This window comes from Oncorhynchus kisutch, linkage group LG7, assembly GCF_002021735.2.
Source record: "Oncorhynchus kisutch isolate 150728-3 linkage group LG7, Okis_V2, whole genome shotgun sequence".
Classification (NCBI taxonomy): domain Eukaryota; kingdom Metazoa; phylum Chordata; class Actinopteri; order Salmoniformes; family Salmonidae; genus Oncorhynchus; species Oncorhynchus kisutch.
The window spans coordinates 43352440-43374968 of NC_034180.2; the positions used below are offsets into that span (position 1 = coordinate 43352440).

At 42.7% G+C, this 22529-nt stretch overlaps 1 protein-coding gene across 4 annotated transcripts in view; it reads right to left on the reverse strand.

The window, feature by feature from the left end:
- The window catches only part of LOC109893803 (arf-GAP with SH3 domain, ANK repeat and PH domain-containing protein 2-like), a 103294-nt gene that overhangs the window by 69275 nt on the left and 11490 nt on the right, over positions 1–22529 (reverse strand). For all 4 annotated transcript variants that reach the window (XM_031829152.1, XM_031829151.1, XM_031829150.1 and 1 more), the window contains exon 2: positions 4963–5035. In XM_031829152.1, coding sequence (XP_031685012.1) covers positions 4963–5035 — 73 coding nt within the window. The remainder of the gene's footprint in view (positions 1–4962; positions 5036–22529) is intronic.

Below are 22529 nucleotides of genomic sequence, written 5' to 3' on the forward strand. Positions count from 1 at the left end.
ATTAGCAATGCATTGTGTGCGAGTGACCTGCTCATTTGTCAACTGGCATTTGCTTGCGTGTAAATGCTGAAAAGACCAAGCGTACATTCCGTTCCTCTAGCAAGTCCCTAATTGTGAAGCCACGGACCATCATCACCTCATCTCCAGCACGCAAATGGTCGAGAAACCCTGAGTTCTGTGTTATACACCTATAGCTACATTTCCCACCATAAGCCTCAGAAATGAACATAACCACTCCTGATGGAGCAGTTGCTACTAGATATTTTACAGTATTACTGGCATAGCAGTGACTAAGATTCAGTTCTTGAGTACAGATATTTAGCCTTCTGCAAAACACTTTGTGCAATCAATAACAAGAAAAATGATTCTGAAAACCTGGTGGAATAGTAGCCATTATCATCTCACGAGGCAGCCATGGAATGAGATCCTTGGTGTGCTCAGCAATGACATCTATCCAGAATTCAGCGTTTTACTGACCTGACCGGGTGACCTTTTCAAGCGTCTTGCTAAATCAGCTATAACAAAGTTCTGTCTAAGTTTCATTAGTGTCAACAGAATTTGGTCTACAAACATCATTGTTGATGATGTGGGGCCAAAACCTTGAAAGCAAGACACAAGAGTGTTGAATTCTAGTAGTGGAATCCCAGTGTACAGCAGACAGTCTGCATCATCTTTCAATGTAACATCTTCAACAGACAGTGACCTCTCAGGGGCTGGTGCAGTCGTCATGCCACATGTAATGATAGGTCCTTTGGAGTAGGTGTGGTCCTCCATTGCTGGGTCTGTCTACTGTGTTTGGGCATCATGGAAGGTCTTTGAAAAAGGACCTGGCTCTTCAGAAACCTCCACCACACCAGGCTCACCTGCAGGTGATGAGTAGTTGAATATGAATATAGATGATTAGTTGAATATGAATATAGATTATTAGTTCATGAGATTAATTGATAAGGATCTGGAAAAGCAAATCCACTAAATCAGGGATACTTCTAAAAACATTTTAAACTCCCTGTGCCTTACAGCGTTTATCAGATTATTCTCTACTGCAAATAAGCACTCTAAACCCAGTGGGATACATAGACTAGGTTTAATATTTTCAAAATATATATTTTTTTAATCTATAACAGGGAATGAAATTAACACCTGACAAATTCAGGTTCATGTTTGCTGTGGCAGGTAAACACTTCAGGTCATGTACCACCATGACAGATCGGTTATTCTTCTATTAATATTATTATAAATTAAGAATAATCATGGATTAAGGTTCCACAATATGTACCATATTTCTAATGTCAGGTAGCCTCCCACTGACTCAGTGTTCACAATTATAAAGCGTTTAACATAGATTTCATAAAGATAAAAAATTAAAAAAGTGGCTGGTAGAAATGAAAGAGATTAATTTCAGACCCTGGCTAGAAGCTATCATAGTCAGATTCTAGCAACCAAAAACTGAAGACAAACACGCGATATCAAAACTAGTCGACATACCCGTTCTTGTGACATGTCTGTCAACCGTCCCGCTGAGGCGGTGTCTCTTCTCTGGTGGCCTCTCATAACCCAGAAAGAGCGTTGGGTGTGGGTTACCCTGCGTTGACGTCTTATCAACAAAGTGGAATGAGCAAACATACAACTTTTGGGAGTTTTTTTAAGTTTACGCTTTTGAGCCAATTTCTTTACGTTTCGTCGTCATTTGGGAGGCACTGGAAACTGTACCATCTCTGACAAGAACATTCACATTTATTTTTCGTTTTTTTGTCGAAGCCCTCCAATTTAAGCCAATCACTAAGTTGTGTCTGGTTGTATGTACAACCACGAACAGTGCCTGTTGTCACCGGCATCTAGCAAGTGAATATCTGATTATTGCTTATCCCAGTTGGCCAGCTTCTAAAACCAAAAACACCGCCGGGCCAAACTCAGTACCCATAATCATTTCCCCAGTATCCTCCCCAGGAAACTTGTGGATAAAACAAAATATAAAACAGTACAAAATGATTACACCACTACATATCTACAATACAAAATGATTACACCACTACATATCTACAATACAAAATGATTACACCACTACATATCTACAATACAAAATGATTACACCACTACATATCTACAATACAAAATGCATAACCCCACCATAATAACAATATTACAATGATCGTGTGTAGTGTGTGTGTGTGTGTGGGTACCTGTGTGTGTGTGTGTGGGTACCTGTGTGTGTGTGTGTGTGGGTACCTGTGTGTGTGTGTGTGTATGTGTGTGTGTGTGTATGTGTGTGTGTGTGGGTACCTGTGTGTGTGTGTGTGTGTGGGTACCTGTGTGTGTGTGTATGTGTGTGTGTGTGTATGTGTGTATGTGTGTGTGTGTGTGTGTGTGTATGTGTGTGTGTGTGTGTGTGTGTGTGTGTGTCTTCCCAGTCCCTGCTGTTCTATAAGCTGTATTTCTATCTGTTTCTGAATCTGATTCTACAGGCCCCTACTCCACTACCACATATCTACAACACAATCCATGTGTACGTGTGTGTATAGTGCGTATGTTATCATGTGTGTGTATGCATCAAATTACATTTTATTAGTCATGTGTGCCAAATACAACAGGTGTAGACCTTAGTGAAATGCTTACTTACAAGCCCCTAACCAACAACGCAGTTTAAAAATATATAAATAAGAAATAAAAGTAACAAGCATGTGTCTGTGCCTGTCTGTGTTGCTTCACAGTCCCCGCTGTTCCATAAGGTGTATTTCTATCTATTTTCTAAATCTGATTCTACTGCTTGCATCAATTACCTGATGTGGAATAGACTTCCATGTAGTCATGTAGTACTGTGCACCTCTCATAGTCTGTTCTGGATTTGGGGACTGAGACGAGACCTCTGGTGGCATGTCTTGTGGGGTATGCATCGGTGCATACAAAAAGTAGTGATGAACACAATCTCTCCACCACTTAAGAGAGCCATAAGAGATTTACATGCATATTATTAATGTTAGCTCTCTGTCTCTCTCTCGCTCTGTGCTGCCCTGTTCTGAGCAATTGTAATTTTCCTAAGTCCCTACTGAACAGTAGTCCAGGTGCAACAAAACCAGGGCCTGTAGGAAAGGCCTTGTTGATAGTGTTGTTAAAAAGGCAGAGCAGTACTTTATTATGGACAGACTTCTCCCCTTCTTAGCTACTGCTGTATCAACATGTTTGACCATGACAGTTCACAACCCAGGGTTACTCCAAGCAGTTTGATCACCTCAACTTTCTCAATTTCCACAGTATTCACTCATATACAATATATTAGGCCCAGCCTTTGGAACTTTGGTTTTCCTAGATATGGCTACATTCGGGAAGTATTCAGACCCGTTGAACTTTGACCTTTTCCACATTTTGTTAGGTTACAGCCTTAAATTGAATAAATATATATTTTTTCCCTCATCAATGGACAGGTTGACATTTTTGCAAATGTATTATAAAAATAAAAAACATATTCAGACCCTTTCCTACGAGACTCAAAATTGAGCTAAGGTGCATACTGTTTCCATTGATCATCCTTGAGATGTTTCTACAACTTGATTGCAGTCCACGTGTGCTAAATTCAATTGATTGCTTTTCCAAATCCTGTCCACACACCTGTATAAGGTCCCACAGTTGACAGTGCATGTCAGAGCAAAAACCAAGCCATGAGGTCGAAAAATGTCTGCAGCATTGAAGGTCCCAAAGAACACAGTGGCCTCCATCATTCTTAAATGGAAAAAGTTTGTAACCACCAAGACTCTTCCTAGAGCTGGCCGCCCAGCCAAACTGAGCAATCGGGGGAGAAGGGCCTTGGTCAGAGAGGTGACCAAGAACCCGATGGTCACTGACAAAGCTCCAGAGTTCCTCTGTGGAGATGGGAGAACCTTCCAAAAGGACAACCATCTCTGCAACACTCCATCAATCAGGCCTTTATGGTAGAGTGGGTAGATGGAAGCCACTCCTCAGTAAAAACCACATGACAGCCCGCTTGGAGTTTGTCAAAAGGCACCTAAAGTCTCTCAGACCACAAGAAACAAGATTCTCTGGTCTGATGAAACCAAGATTGAAGTCTTTGGCCTGAATGCCAAGTGTTACGTCTGGAAGAAACCTGGCACCATCCCTACGGTGAAGCATGGTGGTGGCAGCGTCATGCTGTGGGGATGTTTTTCAGCGGCGGGGACAGGGAGACTAGTCAGGATCGAGGCAAAGATGAATGGAGCAAAGTATAGAGAGCCTTGATGAAAGACTGAGGCGAAGGTTTGCCTTCCAACATGACAACGACCCTAAGCACACAACAAAGACAACGCATGAGTGGCTTCGGAACAAGTCTCTGAATGGCCTTGAGTGGCCCAGCCAAAGCCCGGACTTGAATCCGAACGAACATCTCTGGAGAGACCTGAAAATGGCAGTGCAGCAACGCTCCCCATCCAACCTGACAGAGCTTGAAACGATCTGCAGAGAAGAATTAGAGAAACTCCCCAAATACAGGTGTGCCAAGCTTGTAGTGTCATACCCAAGAAGACTCGAGGCTGTAATCTCTGCCAAAGGTGCTTCAACAAAGTACTGAGTAAAGGGTCTGAATACTTAAGTAAATGTGACAGTTTTTTGTTGTTGATACATTTGCAAACATTTCTAAAAAACTATTTTTGCATTGTCATTATGGGGGTATTGTATAGATTGATTAGGTGGAAAAACCCTATTAAATACATTTTAGAATAAGGCTGTAATGTAACAAAATGTGTAAAAAGTTAAGGAGTCTGAATACTTTCCGAATGCACTAGCTTTTTGACTTTCTAAAATGATCGTCACAGGTGGCTCTGAACCCTGACCTTTCATTAGATGAACCTTTCGGTCACTCAGACCCTGACAGCTTTAACCAAAGGTAGCATTAACCGCTAACCCTTGTCAACCTCCAGCCCATAAAGAGAGGTATGGTGTTTTAACTGTAAATGAGCATAAACCTCTCACACTCACCCAGACCTGAGGTGTAGATGGCCTTGACTGACTTCTTCATCTTGTACAGCACACTGCGGTCCACATCCAGCGCCTGGAGGGAGGAAAGGAGAGAGAGAGAGAAAGAGGGAAGAGTGAAAAGGGGAGGAAGGAAGTCCAGTTCTTGTCAGTTCAAAATCACAATCGAATCCATATGGCACACAAACTGTAGCATTGATTTTGCCGTGCTTGAATTACTTCCAAGGGTAATATTGGATTGCAGTAATGTTGTGAGCTCTGAGGTACTTTTGCTTCCTGATTAAGTGATTAAAGGATGGAGGGTTTCTCTTATCTCTGGCATTGATAGCGGTCCTCTTGCCAAAGGCCAATGTGGACACATGGAAAGGGGATACCTACTCAGTTGCACAACTGAATGGATTCAACCAAAATGTGTCTTCCCCATTTAACCGAACCCCTCTGAATCTAAGCGCCCGGGGAGCAGATGTTGTAGGAGGTTAACTGCCTTGCTCAAGGGCAGATTTTTCCACCTTACCGGCTCAGGGATCCGAACCAACAACCTTTCGGTTACTGGCCCAACGCTCTCAACAGCTATGCTACCTGCCGCCCCACAGGTGTGTGTGTGTGTGTGTGTGTGTGTGTTTGGGAGTGCATATCAGTTTGACTTTTGGTAGCAGGTGTGTGTGACTTGCATCTGTTTGTGTGTGAGACGAGGCAAGGCACAGCCTCCTGTCTGTCTGCAGTTGATTTATTATTCAAGACGATACTATAAATAGATCCAACTGATCTCCAGTCTGGTGGAAAAGGGGAGAGGGAAGGAAGGAGAGAGAGGAGTGCAGGAGGAATCCATACAGACCACAGGAGGCCTGTTCAGATCGAGGACCAGTTCAGCTATGGAGGTAGGTCAGGCTGATGCTGTCTCCCACCAATAAGAAGCCTATTCTATCATTTCTATTTATTTTATTTCACCTTTATTTAACCAGGTAGGCCAGTTGAGAACACCTTTATTTAACCAGGTAGGCCAGTTGAGAACACCTTTATTTAACCAGGTAGGCTAGTTGAGAACACCTTTATTTAACCAGGTAGGCTAGTTGAGAACAAGTTCTCAATAACACAATTTTTTTTTAAAGTATATATATAGTGTGTGCAAATGAGGTACGATAAGGGAAGTAAGGCAATAAATAGGCCATAGTGGCGAAATAATTACAATTTAGCAATTAAACACTGGAGTGAGATGTGCAGAAGATGAATGTGCAAGTAGAGATACTAGATACTATAAGATGTACTGTATGCACACACATACACACACTAGTGCTGAGCGATTAACCAAAATGTTGGTCATTTTTCTTTTTTTAAACTACCAATTGATTGACTTAGGTTCAACTACTTGAATTCCACTTCGGTTTTTGTCTTCTTCTGTGAACTCAATGCACAGAGTCTCTAGAGATCAAACAATTCAGGCATGATCTGATATGTATTAGGGAGTTGTAGTTTCAGGCCAATGTTCTACACAATTTACTGAAGAAAACGTGATAATTAACTATCAAATCAAATGTTATTTGTCACATACACATGGTTAGCAGATGTTAATGCGAGTGTAGCGAAATGCTTGTGCTTCTAGTTCCGACAATGCAGTAATAACCAACAAGTAATCTAACTAACAATTCCAAAACTACTGTCTTATACACACAAGTGTAGGGGAGTAAAGAATATGTACATAAAGATATATGAATGAGTGATGGTACAGAGCGGCATAGGCAAGATACAGTAGATGGTATCGAGTACAGTATATACATATGAGATGAGTATGTAAACAAAGTGGCATAGTTAAAGTGGCTAGTGATACATGTATTACATAAAGATGCAGTAGATGATATAGAGTACAGTATATACGTATACATATGAGATGAATAATGTAGGGTATGTAAACATTATATTAGGTAGCATTGTTTAAAGTGGCTAGTGATACATTTTACATCATTTCCCATCAATTCCCATTATTAAAGTGGCTGGAGTTGAGTCAGTGTGTTGGCAGCAGCCACTCAATGTTAGTGGTGGCTGTTTAACAGTCTGATGGCCTTGAGATATAAGCTGTTTTTCAGTCTCTCGGTCCCAGCAATGACCATAATCCATTGTGCAGCTACTGTACTTGCCCAGTCTGTTTCTTTCACGCCTGCTATTATTTAATTAATGAAATAAAGTAATCAAATAAATCAAATGTTATATATTTTATTACAGTAAAGTACTGTGAATAAGTGATGGTGAATAAGTGACAAGCAGTCATGGACAGTCACTTCCATCATGGGACTTGTATTAATAGTTTTATTCTGTGTTGTTATAGCACTCAACCCACATAATGCATAGTGCATTTCATGTTGGAAAAAATGTCAATCGAAACCGAAATCATGATTATTATTTTGTATAAATCGAACTGAAACCAAAAAGCACTAATCGCTCAGCACTACAAAGCATGCACAGAAATCAACTCACAAAGCTAACACACAAGCTAATTGCCTCACACACACACACGAATACACATACACACGATGTCTGACTCCAGCTGAGACAATGCACCACTGTACTAAGAAACCGACCGATGATTAGAGGGTCACCGGGGATTGGTTTTGTGCTTCCTTAAGTAGGTCCACCCGGCGCCACTATGCCCTTGTTCCCAATCTCATGGCATTCAACAGATCATCATCTTTGCCTCAGTCTGAATCTACTAAGACTGCAAAATAACCCAGGCAAAGAAGCTACGTTCAGTTTCCACAGATAAACATCAACAGTATTCCCCGCACTACACTGCTATCCATGAGAGAGAATAACTAGGCCTGAATCAGTGTTGTGTTAAACAAGGCTCTGTGATGTTTTATATCCAGAATGTCATTCAGTATCTCCCAGTACTCAGGCCCGAGAAGTGCTCTGTGCTCCGTTTTTGCTGGTTTTGTATTTCATGGAGTGGGCAAAAGCTGACGATGTGTTTATTCACATTTATCAGCGGGAGCCTCTTACTGACACAAGAAAAGCCACCTACAGTACCAGTTAAAAGTTTGGACACATCTACTCATTCAAGTTTATTTTTTACGATGTTCTACATTGTAGAATAATAGTGAAGACATCAAAACTATGTAATTACACATATTGAATCATGTAGTAACCAAAAAAAGTGTTACACAAATCAAAATATATTTTATATTTGAGATTCTTCGAAGAAGCCAACCGTAGCCTTGATGACAGCTTTGCACACTCTTGGCATTCTCTCAACCAGCTTCACCTGGAATGCTTTTCCAACAGTCTTGAAGGAGTCCCCACATATGGTGAGCACTTGTTGGCTGCCTTTCCTTCACTCTGCGGTCCAACTCATCCCAAACCATCTCAATTGGGTTGAGGTTGGGTGATTGTGGAGGCCAGGTCATCTGATGCAGCACTCAATCACTCCCCTTCTTGGTCAATTAGCCCTTACACAGGCTGTAGGTGTGTTTCGGGTCATTGTCCTGTTGAAAAACAAATGATAGTCCCACTAAGCGCAAACCAGATAGGATGGTGTATCGCTGCAGAATGCTGTGGTCGCCATGCTGGTTAAGTGTGCCTTGAATTCTAAATAAATCACTTACAGTGTCAACAGCAAAGCACCCCACACCATCACACCTCCATGCTTCATGGTGGAAACCACATTTGCAGAGATCATCCATTCATCTACTCTGTGTCTCACAAAGATACGGCGGTTGGAACCAAAAATCTCACATTTGGACTCATCAGACCAAAGGACACTTGTCTAATGTCCATTGCTCGTGTTTCTTGGCCCAAGCAAGAGAGCTGCGTCTTACCTAAACTTGACCTCTGAGATCTGGCCAATGGAGGCAGTGCAGCGGCAATACCCCGAGTTACGATACCACTGGGCCTACTGCGTGAGACCTTACTGACTATCAATCCACATCCCACTTCTGGATGTTTCCCTACAATAACCCTCTCTGTCAGGAGAAAAAAAACACACAAAAAACCTCTCCCATAAGTACTCAAACAGTCATTTTGATCATGGCTCTTCTGTTTTCTCCACAAGAGAGAAAACCAATTAACACAAAATCTAAAAACTTCATATTAGCTGAACACAATTACTCATCATGAGACGCTAACAAGATCTCCACCTGTGTATTCCCATTTAATCCCAAGCTCCCTGTCCACCAGCTGAGTCACACAACACAGGCCGCCTAAGATTCTCCCAAGACAGCCTACAAGCATTTACCACACAACATTCACTGCAAGTGCTGCAGCCTGCTGACTGTGTCAGTCAGGGGCTAGCAATCCTTTGCAGCAATTGCAGTTGTCAAACAAACATCCAAAGACCATGGATATAGATGGAGTTATCCGAACCACCCTTCTTAAGATGCAGCTTTGTTTGAACAATTTGGTCCCAAGAGTCTCCCATTGACCATTCTACTGTAAACAATGAGTCATTAGCCAGTCTAGTGTAAAATAGGACTTGCATAAAACACAATATTATTAGCTCCAGAGACCATCTGGATTCATAGACCAAAGCAAAGTCTAGAACCCACACATAATGAAACTCTGGTTTTAAACCACACTGGAGGTATTGTTCAAAGCAAGCTATGAAACAGAATACAGGTCACAATATAGGTGAATCCCCTTTAAAAGTGGAACCTGAGATGCAGAGTTGTGAAATGTTTTTCTCCATCCAATATCACCTTTAGCTCAAACACTCTCCTTCTATCTTTGGTCTGAATATCTGCTTATGTAAGTAGATATTTCAATTAGTCTTGTGAGAGTGCAGGGCTTTCCAAACTCGGTCCTCGGGACCCCAAGTGGTGCACGTTTTGGTTTCTGACCTAGCACTACACAGCTGATTCAAAAAATCAACTAATCATCAAGATGAAAGCTTGATGATTAGTTGATTATTTGAATCAGCTGTGTAGTGTTAGGGCAAAAACCCAAATGTGCACCCCTTGGGGTCCCGTGGACCGAGTTTGGGAAACATTGGTATAGTGATAATGCCCTAAACCAGGGTTCTCTAACCCTGTTCCTGGACAGCTACCGTCCTGCAGGTTCAGTCCAACCCCAGTCTAGGTGTTCTAGATTAGGGTTGGAGCAAAGAAACTACAGAATGGTTACTCTCCAGGACCAGGGTTGAAGAGCCCTGTCCTAAACGCATTTCTGCTGACATCATCCCTCCCTAAGTATGCAGCAACTGTGGGACGTGTAATATACAGAATGGATCTCCATTGATTTTTAGTTTCCTCTCTACTTGAGGATGATTCCACTAAGCAGTGACAGAGTTATTTAACCCAGGACACAGATATAAATCTATCTGTAGCTCTATGTTGCCCAGATCCAGGGTTTTATTACCTATGTCAATTAGGCAGTCTGAACACACAGTCAGTCAGTGGAGTCTTAGCTTTGCCCTATAGCTGCAATATCAAAGTGTTGTTTGATTGAAGCCATAGACATGGCTGGCAGAGGTAGGCAATCAACACAGCAAGGGAGGCCCCATAGGAGAGATAAATTATACAAGCCCCTACAACAACTTGCGAGGTCTGGCAGCAGAGGTAGAAATGTGCCGACTAAGTCACAGTGGTGTGATGGGTTCAGATTCAGCAGACTACTAAGAGTAGCTGTCCTCTCTGGCAAGATGGTTGGCAGCTTTCTGGATAGGCACAAACCAAATGGACGGGTGATTTAGAACGTTGGAGAACATACCGCTTCTGGCTTTCGCCACGTGTTTTCCCTGAAGGCAGCCAAGTCAACAATGTGTTTGAGATAAAGGCTCTCTCGCACCTACAGGGATGTACTGAGAAACACTAAGGAGATCATACCTACCTAGTTCATCCACAAAGCTAGGAGACAAGTGTGATATTGATACACAGTTTGTGTTTTAAACTGCACATCAGAACGCTGTTTGAAGCTCACTGAAAGCTTTTACGAAACGCATGATCAAGACATGTTTGAAGACTTTAAAGAAACAAAAAAAAATCAGGCTGTTTACTTAGCCTAGCAGGAGCTGGAGGATTAGCCAGTTTGCTAGGATCTTGATAATTGCTCACAACACATGACACATTTTGTAACACATCAATTTTGTAGAATCATTTGAAGCTGGAGCATCAAAGATGGTCTGTTGACAACCACATAAAATCAATGCTAAATCGGTCATGAACAACATGTAGCATACTTGCTAAATTACTCCATCTTCAAATCAATCTCACTGGCCAATTTATTTATTTAGCTAGGCAAGTCAGTTAAGAACAAATTCTTATTTACAATGACGGCCTACCCCGGCCAAAGCTCCAGTATGAGCATTTATATCGACAGCAATGCTTTGATCAACCATTGAAAATGCCTTCACATTCACAAAACACACATGGCTCATCAAGCAGCATCACACCTCAGCAGACACTTTCAATCTGGAGAGAAAGTGCTCCGTCAGGAAATTGGGCATGTGCACAGGGACAGACGGAGACATAATCCAAGTGCAGCTGAACACAACACAGCCCTCAATCACTCTCACACATTCACTCTTTCCTCACTGAGGCAGTCTTTCCTCACTGAGGCAGTCTTTCCTCACTGAGGCAGTCTTTCCTCACTGAGGCAGTCTTTCCTCACTGAGGCAGTCTTTCCTCACTGAGGCAGTCTTTCCTCACTGAGGCAGTCTTTCCTCACTGAGGCAGTCTTTCCTCACTGAGGCAGTCTTTCCTCACTGAGGCAGTCTTTCCTCACTGAGGCATTCATAATTCCAACCAATGACAAATTGGAGTTCACCAAGAAAGGGTCCACTCTTTTGTGTGTTCTGTTGTTTGAAGCCGCAGTTTCTAAAAGTAGAGGCTGTTAACCCAATGAGCAGAGAACAAGAAGGGATTTTCACCACTGGCCACTGTACTGTAGTATGATAGGACACTGCTGGGCCTTCGAATCTGTTCCACGATAACACATTCACGCAAACTCAGAATGTTTCACAGAGGATAAACAAAGTATTTCTTGGGGATTTGAATTCCCTTGCTGGTTCTGACAATGCCCTTGCTTCAGTTGAGAAGATCGAATGAAATAATGAGTCTTAATGCATGACATCAGGCTCCATCTGGCTCTCTCCAACCTGAGCACGCAGGGTCGTGACCGAACGATTGAGTCACATTATACTTCCCAGGACACAGAAGGCTAAGGTTTCAAAGCTCCTTGTCAATTTAGATAGATTCCCTCTAAATTTAAAATGCATTATCATCAGGAAACAGCCGGCCCGGAGTCAGATGACAAATAGGGTGGGCTACAACATCTAGATGTTGCCATGTAACTTCACAGAGAGAAGTATTTTGAGTTGAGGAGAAAAGTATCTATTATAAAAAAAATAGATGGCAATAACAGATTTCTGAATTAATTCACCAGTTATTAGCATAACTAGCAATATTAGCTATCGTAAAAATGTTTTGCCAATGGACAAAATTGGGTTCTTACTAGTGGATTTATTACCTTGCGATTACACTAACACTTCTTGAACACCTATAAAATCTTGTACGAAACCTTGTACGATCTAATTGGCTATAAAATAATACGAAAACGACGAGCAAAGACCTTATTTTAAGGCTTTACAATTCAATCCATGACCATATAGGAATCCTATTTCCTCCAAACCACACTAACAACCTCTCTGGCTCCACTACCATCCCACTTCCCCCTGGCTGTCAGTGTCATGACTGGAGAAAAACGCCCATTCCTGCCAGACAGCCATTAACCCCAGAATGGCTGACCAACACAGACCCCACATCTGCTGTCTGGGCCTGGCTTAGATATGAGCTGAGTAGGCGAGGCCTAATACCTAACGCACTTGCACTAGATTATCCACGGTCTCCCAAATCCATCTACATTATCCACGGTCTCCCAAAACCGTCTACATTATCCACGGTCTCCCAAAACCGTCTACATTATCCACGGTCTCCCAAAACCGTCTACATTATCCACGGTCTCCCAAAACCGTCTACATTATCCACGGTCTCCTAAAACCGTCTACATTATCCACAGTCTCCCAAACAAAAACATGGAGAGAAATTAGCTGGGGAGGGTCATTCCTATTTCATGAGCTTTTTATAGAGCATCCATTTTACAGTCTCTTTGTGGGTTTGGAGTAGATTTTAACCTCCCTTTCTCCTTCTACTGTATGTGAAACCAATGAGGGTGGAAGTCTTGGAATAACAACAGTGTAATGTTTTAAGTAGTTTTCCTAAAATAGATTTGTATTTTTAGGCTACGCTATCATCACATTGGCTAGAGACTAGTTTTGTTTTGTAACAAAAAAATAGCCTCTCTGTCAAAACACACAGAGACGTATTTTATGTCCACTGTTTCCAAGGCCATCGTAAGGCCAGGGGAGTAGGAATTGGGCAAGATAAGTAAAAAGAGCAGATGTTTCAGTGAATAAGGGACATGAGAAAAAGATATGTTGACAATCTGGGAACTTGTGCTTTCCCTCCCTGAGACGAAAGGCAATCAAAGTGCCAGGATTAGATTAGTTCCTTAGAATAAAATGCATTCCTTGATGACTGCATATTGTATAGTGACAGGGGTGAACCTACCTCATTGTTCTTTTCACAGTACTATTTGATGATGGCATGTCTAGTGGCTTGGACCCCAGCACACTTCAACCAGACCCCCACTACCACAAACTCCCACTCAGAGAAAACAAAGCAGTCGTGTGGGGTCTGAACTGCTGAGGAGCATGGGAGGGAGCAGGGAGGGACACCCACAAAACACGCTTGGTTCCCGTCTGGTATCACACAAAAAAATCCCCTAATGCTGGAGTCATACAAGGAAACAGTCAGTGGCGCGAGTTGAAACTTCGCCAAGAAAGGGGACAGTCTGGGGTAATTATCTAATTCATTGGGGATACTGGGAGGGGGACTTTGATTCTAATCCAATTTTTATAGATGTTATAGTTAGAGCAACCTAACACCCTGAAAAGAAAGAAAGGACTGCTGTGCATTCAGTGTTTCTGCCTTAGGGTTTATTCTATACCACCCTGGTTTGTAAATGGCGTACAGTTATTACTGGAGTGTGGGCCTCATTCACTAGGCCTATATTTCTGAGAAATGTAGCAAGATTGGGGGTGGGGGATTAAACAAGGCAGAGGGGAGTCTGGGTAATGAAGTCTATATGTGCAGCTACGACCGTGGGGAGCAGGCTGCTGTGGCAGAGACCCTCCCGACACAGAGCGTGTGATATAGCTGTAGATGCGCGGCACAGGGTGAGCGCTCGGCCTTCGGCCTCTCCGTCGAGACCTGGCTGAAGTGCGCAGTTGCGAGTGCATCCTGACAGCAGGTAGGAGTCGAGAGGAGCTGCCTTGTGGTAAAGCTATTCAGAGCTGTCATTTAACTGAACTGAAATAATAAATTAACATCCAACGACTCAGTGCAGTAAACGTGCCTGAAAAGAAGAGCACGCTTTGAGGACAATACAGTGCCACTGACACGGCCTGCAACGAAAACATGCGGTCTCTCCTTCACTGCAGCCGAGGTGAGTAAGACATTTAAACGTGTTAACCCTCGCAAGGCTGCAAGCCCAGACGGCATCCCCAGCCGCGCCCTCAGAGCATGTGCAGACCAGCTGGCCGGTGTGTTTACGGACATATTCAATCAATCCCTATACCAGTCTGCTGTTCCCACATGCTTCAAGAGGGCCACCATTGTTCCTGTTCCCAAGAAAGCTAAGGTAACTGAGCTAAACGACTACCGCCCCGTAGCACTCACATCCGTCATCATGAAGTGCTTTGAGAGACTAGTCAAGGACCATATCACCTCCACCCTACCTGACACCCTAGACCCACTCCAATTTGCTTACCGCCCAAATAGGTCCACAGACGATGCAATCTCAACCACACTGCACACTGCCCTAACCCATCTGGACAAGAGGAATACCTATGTGAGAATGCTGTTCATCGACTACAGCTCGGCATTCAACACCATAGTACCCTCCAAGCTCGTCATCAAGCTCGAGACCCTGGGTCTCGACCCCGCCCTGTGCAACTGGGTACTGGACTTCCTGACGGGCCGCCCCCAGGTGGTGAGGGTAGGCAACAACATCTCCTCCCCGCTGATCCTCAACACTGGGGCCCCACAAGGGTGCGTTCTGAGCCCTCTCCTGTACTCCCTGTTCACCCACGACTGCTTGGCCACGCACGCCTCCAACTCAATCATCAAGTTTGCGGACGACACAACAGTGGTAGGCTTGATTACCAACAACGACGAGACGGCCTACAGGGAGGAGGTGAGGCCCTCGGAGTGTGGTGTCAGGAATATAACCTCACACTCAACGTCAACAAAACTAAGGAGATGATTGTGGACTTCAGGAAAAAGCAGAGGGAACACCCCCCTATCCACATCGATGGAACAGTAGTGGAGAGGGTAGCAAGTTTTAAGTTCCTCGGCATACACATCACAGACAAACTGAATTGGTCCACTCACACAGACAGGCTGAAGAAATTCGGCTTGTCACCAAAAGCACTCACAAACTTCTACAGATGCACAATCGAGAGCATCCTGGCGGGCTGTATCACCGCCTGGTATGGCAACTGCACCGCCCTCAACCGTAAGGCTCTCCAGAGGGTAGTGAGGTCTGCACAACGTATCACCGGGGGCAAACTACCTGCCCTCCAGGACACCTACACCACCCGATGCTACAGGAAGGCCATAAAGATTATCAAGGACATCAACCACCCGAGCCACTGCCTGTTCACCCCGCTGTCATCCAGAAGGCGAGGTCAGTACAGGTGCATCAAAGCTGGGACCGAGAGACTGAAAAACAGCTTCTATCTCAAGGCCATCAGACTGTTAAACAGCCACCACTAACATTGAGTGGCTGCTGCCAACACACTGACAATGACACTGACTCAACTCCAGCCACTTTAATAATGGGAATTGATGGGAAATGATGTAAATATATCACTAGCCACTTTAAACAATGCTACCTTATATAATGTTACTTACCCTACATTATTCATCTCATATGCATACGTATATACTGTACTCTATATCGTCGACTGCATCCTTATGTAATACATGTATCAATAGTCACTAACTATGCCACTTTGTTTACATACTCATCTCATATGTTATACTGTACTCGATATCATCTACTGTATCTTGCCTATGCTGCTCTGTACCATCACTCATTCATATATCCTTATGTACATATTCTTTATCCCCTTACACTGTGTATAAGACAGTTGTTTTTTTGGAATTGTTAGTTAGATTACTTGTTCGTTATTACTGCATTGTCGGAACTAGAAGCACAAGCATTTCGCTACACTCGCATTAACATCTGCTAACCATGTGTATGTGACAAATAAAATTGGATTTGATTTGATTTGAATTAATAAAACAGCACAGCCTACTTCAATGTCCATTTCTGTGCGCTTTACTGCCTCAGGCCTACAGTATGCACTCACGATTTGGGTGAGAAATAAAAAGGAAAAAACCCTTTCAAGCACAACTTTAAACTGAGTAAATATCTGAACAGGTCCATTGTGCCATTAAGGGGACCTATAACAAGCTGTAGTTCCAGTGTTTGAAACAGAACAGTAATGTATGCAGTTAGCCTGAATGAGTGGGAAAGTCAGCCAGCGCAAAGAGTCAGCGTCTTCACTGGGCATATTATGGTCAGTGGGAGTGTCCTGAGAGCCATGCAGATGAAGGTTAGCTGAGTGAGCAGAACACACAGCTCTCTCTCTACCGATGTCACAAGACCCCGCAGCTTCTGACCAATGAGTGAGTCAAGTGCACACACACACACACACACAATAAACACTCTCTGAAGTCCACTCTCAATTGCACTGTGAAACAGGAGTTTGATGTGTAAGCAGGACTACTATAAAGTACTTTTTGTTTCTTAATTTAGTTTATTAAAATGTATGTATTATTTTAGAAAATATTTTCGTACTTTAAAAAATTCTGCATTGTTGGTTAAGGGTTTGTAATTAAGCATTTCACGGTAAGTATTAGTATTGTATTAGGCGCAAGTCACAATTTGATTTGATACCTGCAACAATAAACACAACATGTCCATTAAAAAACACCCGACAAGGTAGACAAAATGGTAAACTGAGAATCAGTGTACCAGCTTACATTGACAACCAGCTTCTTCCTCAAGGCCATCAGACTGTTAAACAGCCATCACTAACAGAGAGGCTGCTTCCTACAGACTCAAATCATTGGCCACTTTAATAAATGGATGACTAGACACTTTAAATAATGCCACTTTAACAATGTTCACATATCTCAAATGTATATACTGTTTTTTATACCATCTATTGTACCGCTCGGTCATCACTCAACCATATATTTATAAACTCAGCAAAAAAATAACAGTCAGTATCTGGTGTGGCCACCAGCTGCATTAAGTACTGCAGTGCATCTCCTCCTCATGGACTGCACCAGATTTGGCAGCGTAGCCTAGTGGATAGAGCGTTGGACTAGTAACCGAAAGGTTGCAGGTTCAAATCCCCAGGCTGACAAAATACAAATCTTTTCTACCCCTGAACAAGGCAGTTAGCCCTCTGTTCCTAGGCCGTCATTGAAAATAACAATTTGTTCTTAACCGACTTGCCTAGGTAAAAAAAAAAAAAGCTCTTTTTGCCAGCGACGGTGGGTTTGTGCCCATAGGTGACGTCTGGTGAGGACCTGCCTTACAACAGGCCTACAAGCCCTCAGTCCAGCTTCTCTCAGTCTATTGCGGACAGTCTGAGCACAGTCTGAGCACTGATGGAGGGATTGTGCGTTCCTGGTTGCCATCCTGTACTTATCCAGCAGGTGTGATGTTCAGATGTACTGATCCTGTGCAGGTGTTGTTACACGTGGTCTGCCACTGCGAGACCGATCAGCTGGCCGTCTTGTCTCCCTGTAGCGCCGTCTTAGGCGTCTCACAGTACGGACATTGCAATTTATTGCCCTGACCAAATCTGCAGTCTTCATGCCTCCTTGCAGCATGCCTAAGGCACGTTCACGCAGATGAGCAGGGACCCTGGGCATCTTTCTTTTGGTGTTTTTCAGAGTCAGTAGAAAGTTAGTGTCCACAACTGTGAACTTAATTGCCTACCGTCTGTAAGCTGTTAGTTTCTTAACGACCGTTCCACAAGTGCATGTTCATTAACTTCTTGGATATAGGGGGCACTCTTAATTTATGGATAAAAAAACGTTCCCGTTTTAAACAAGATATTTTGTCACGAAAAGATGCTCAACTATGCATATAATTGAGAGCTTTGGAAAGAAAACGCTGACGTTTCCAAAACTGCAAAGATATCTGTGAGTGCCACAGAACTGATGCTACAGGAGAAACCAAGATGAAATTTCAAACAGGAAATGGCCCAGATTTTGAAGGCGCTGTGTTCCAATGTCTCCTTATATGGCTGTGAATGCGCCAGGAATGAGCCTACACTTTCTGTCGTTTCCCCAAGGTGTCTGCAGCATTGTGACGTATTTGTAGGCATATCATTGGAAGATTGACCATAAGAGACTACATTTACCAGGTGCCCACTTGGTGTCCTCCGTCGAAATTATTGCGTAATCTCCAGCTGCGTGCATTTTTCCATTTGCTTCAGAGGAGAAACCTAACTGCCATGAATGATTTATCATCGAATAGATATGTGAAAAACACCTTGAGGATTGATGCCATGTTTCTGTCGATATTATGGAGTTAATTTGGAAAAAGGTTTGGCATTGTAATGACTGAATTTTCTGGGGTTTTTCTTAGCCAAACGTGATGAACAAAATGGAGCGATTTCTCCTACACAAATAATATTTTTTGAAAAACTGAACTTTTGCTATCTAACTGAGAGTCTCCTCATTGCAAACATCCAAAGTTCTTCAAAGGTAAATGATTTTATTTGAATGCTTTTCTTGTTTTTGTGAAAATGTTGCCTGCTGAATGCTAGGCTTAATGCTATGCTAGCTATCAATACTCTTACACAAATGCTTGTGTAGCTATGGTTGAAAAGCATATTTTGAAAATCTGAGATGACAGTGTTGTTAACAAAAGGCTAAGCTTGTGAGCCAATATATTTATTTCATTTCATTTGCGATTTTCATGAATAGTTAACGTTGCGTTATGGTAATGAGCTTGAGGCTATGATTACGCTCCCGGATACGGGATTACTCGACGCTAGAGGTTAACTGCTTATGGTTCTTTGAACAAGCATGGGCTACAGTGTTTTAACCCTTTACAATGAAGATCTAAGTTATTTGGATTTTTACAAATTATCTTTGAAAGACCGGTCCTGAGTTTATGTACATATTCTTATTCCATCCCTTTAGATGTGTGTGTATTAGGTAGTTGTGGAATTGTTAGATTAATGTTAGCTATTACTGCACTGTCGGACTAGAAGCACAAGCATTTCGCTACACACACATTAACATCTGCTAACCATGTGTATGTGACTAATAAAATTTGATATGGTAAAGACTTTCACTTATTAAAAAAAGAAAACTGTCCAAACACAACTCATAGGCTGTCTGCTGTCCGGACCTCTGGCAGTCTCTATGGGGGTGCCACAGGGTTCAATTCTTGGACCGACTCTCTTCTCTCAATGAGGTCGCTCTTGCTGCTGGTGAGTCCCTGATCCACCTCTACGCAGACGACACCATTCTGTATACTTCCGGCCCTTCTTTGGACACTGTGTTAACAACCCTCCAGGCAAGCTTCAATGCCATACAACTCTCCTTCCGTGGCCTCCAATTGCTCTTAAATACAAGTAAAACTAAATGCATGCTCTTCAACCGATCGCTACCTGCACCTACCCGCCTGTCCAACATCACTACTCTGGACGGCTCTGACTTAGAATACGTGGACAACTACAAATACTTAGGTGTCTGGTTAGACTGTAAACTCTCCTTCCAGACCCATATCAAACATCTCCAATCCAAAGTTAAATCTAGAATTGGCTTCCTATTTCGCAACAAAGCATCCTTCACTCATGCTGCCAAACATACCCTTGTAAAACTGACCATCCTACCAATCCTCGACTATGGCGATGTCATTTACAAAATAGCCTCCAATACCTTACTCAACAAATTGGATGCAGTCTATCACAGTGCAATCCGTTTTATCACCAAAGCCCCATATACTACCCACCATTGCGACCTGTACGCTCTCGTTGGCTGGCCCTCGCTTCATACTCGTCGCCAAACCCACTGGCTCCATGTCATCTACAAGACCCTGCTAGGTAAAGTCCCCCCTTATCTCAGCTCGCTGGTCACCATAGCATCTCCCACCTGTAGCACACGCTCCAGCAGGTATATCTCTCTAGTCACCCCCAAAACCAATTCTTTCTTTGGCCGCCTCTCCTTCCAGTTCTCTGCTGCCAATGACTGGAACGAACTACAAAAATCTCTGAAACTGGAAACACTTATCTCCCTCACTAGCTTTAAGCACCAACTGTCAGAGCAGCTCACAGATTACTGCACCTGTACATAGCCCACCTATAATTTAGCCCAAACAACTACCTCTTTCCCAACTGTATTTAATTTTTATTTATTTATTTATTTTGCTCCTTTGCACCCCATTATTTTTATTTCTACTTTGCACATTCTTCCATTGCAAAACTACCATTCCAGTATTTTACTTGCTATATTGTATTTACTTTGCCATCATGGCCTTTTTTGCCTTTACCTCCCTTCTCACCTCATTTGCTCACATTGTATATAGACTTGTTTATACTGCATTATTGACTGTATGTTTGTTTTTACTCCATGTGTAACTCTGTGTCGTTTTATCTGTCGAACTGCTTTGCTTTATCTTGGCCAGGTCGCAATTGTAAATGAGAACTTGTTCTCAACTTGCCTACCTGGTTAAATAAAGGTAAAATAAATAAAAATAAATAAAAAATTTAAAAAAAGGCGTTTGGTGCTTTAAAACTCACTGGTGAAAACTACAAAAGGGAAATCCTTAGACCTGGACAGTCACCACCTGCCAGCAATAATCCTCACACTTTGGTGAGGACATAAAACAGAGTTACTAAAACCTGCAAAGAAAAACACTGGTTCGAAATAGAAAGCCAGGCAGTGCCAAATCCCTGGTTTAGGGCTGGGCAATATATCAATTGAATTTGATTATTTAGAATGTATGTTTTTGCATGATATTCCAAATGCCTTTATTGCAATAATCAAGTTTTTATGAGTGTTTATGTCTGCTTGTTCTCATGTGGTCATTTTGGTCTTGTCTCCTTCTGTACTGTGCACACCTTCCCATTTACACCAGAGATCTGACGAGATGCACATGTCTCCGCCATAACAACAGGAGTCTACCCAAAAGACAGGAAAACAGGCGACAAGATAAGGGTCCAAATTAAGCCCACAGAAACGCATTGGGCTCTGTATCAGCAACCATCACTCCTGTGTTCCAATGGCACGTTGTGTTAGCTAATCCAAGTTTATTTAAAAAAGGCTAATTGATAATTAGAAAGCCCTTTTGCAATTATGTTAGCACAGCTGAAAACTGTTGTGCTAATTAAAGAAGCAATACAACTGGCCTTCTTTAGACTAGTGGAGTATCTGCAGCATCAGCATTTGTGGGTTCGATTACAGGCTCAAAATGGCCAGAAACAAAGAACTTTCTTCTGAAACTCGTCAGTCTTTTCCATGAGAGACATTGCCAAGAAACTGAAGATCTCATACAACGCTGTGTGTTACTCCCTTCACAGAACAGCGCAAACTGGCCCTAACCAGAATAGAAAGAGGAGTGGGAGGCCCCGGTGCACAACTGAGCAAGAGGACAAGTACATTAGAGTGAATTGCCCATATGTTTGAAAAAGAAAATGGAGATATGATTTTTAGGCCATATTGCCCAGCCCTACTCTGGTGTAGCTAAAGGCTACATCAATGGATGGCTCCATTTGTGTCTGGAGAAACCACTTGCCAATTGAATGACCCTCTGCCCTGAAATTGACCACTTCAAAGACATTTTCTCTCCCTTTGTTGTCAATGGGGTGTCATATGGACACTTTGTCACATGAGGACCAACATTCCGCACCGCAGATTTGTTTATTCAACCATCGTTGACAAACTTTCAAATTCGTCTTTGGGTGCAAGATGATTCTCAGATTTAATTTCAGCAACCACTGCCTGTGAACACTGGACAAGATGTGGCATGCCTGGAAAGCAGAGGGATTTGGGATTTTTAACACTTAGTGGCTATTTGAGACCGTGTGAGAAGAGCTGTTCCTCTCAACATTACCGATTTACAGGGAACAATTGAAAAGATACAGTGCCTTCAGAAAGTTTTAAAAAACAGCATAGTTTCCACATAGACCCACTCTCTCCAAGATACTGTTGAGAGACCGTGTGAAGGTTTAGGGCAGAGCTGACCACAAGGAGGAACAGCTACAAAACAACCACAGCCAGATCTGAACACCTACAGGCTAAAGGCTATAGGTAGTCATCAATAAAACATGGCAATACGGTGCAAAGTGTTCGATTTGGCTGCTCCTTGCCCCCAGCTCTGCTAAAATCATTGAAAACTACATATCGTTCAAAGGATTGTTAAATAAAATAAACTATTTGGTTGGAATATCATCACCTCTTGAAGAGCATGCCTTCAGAAACTATTCATAC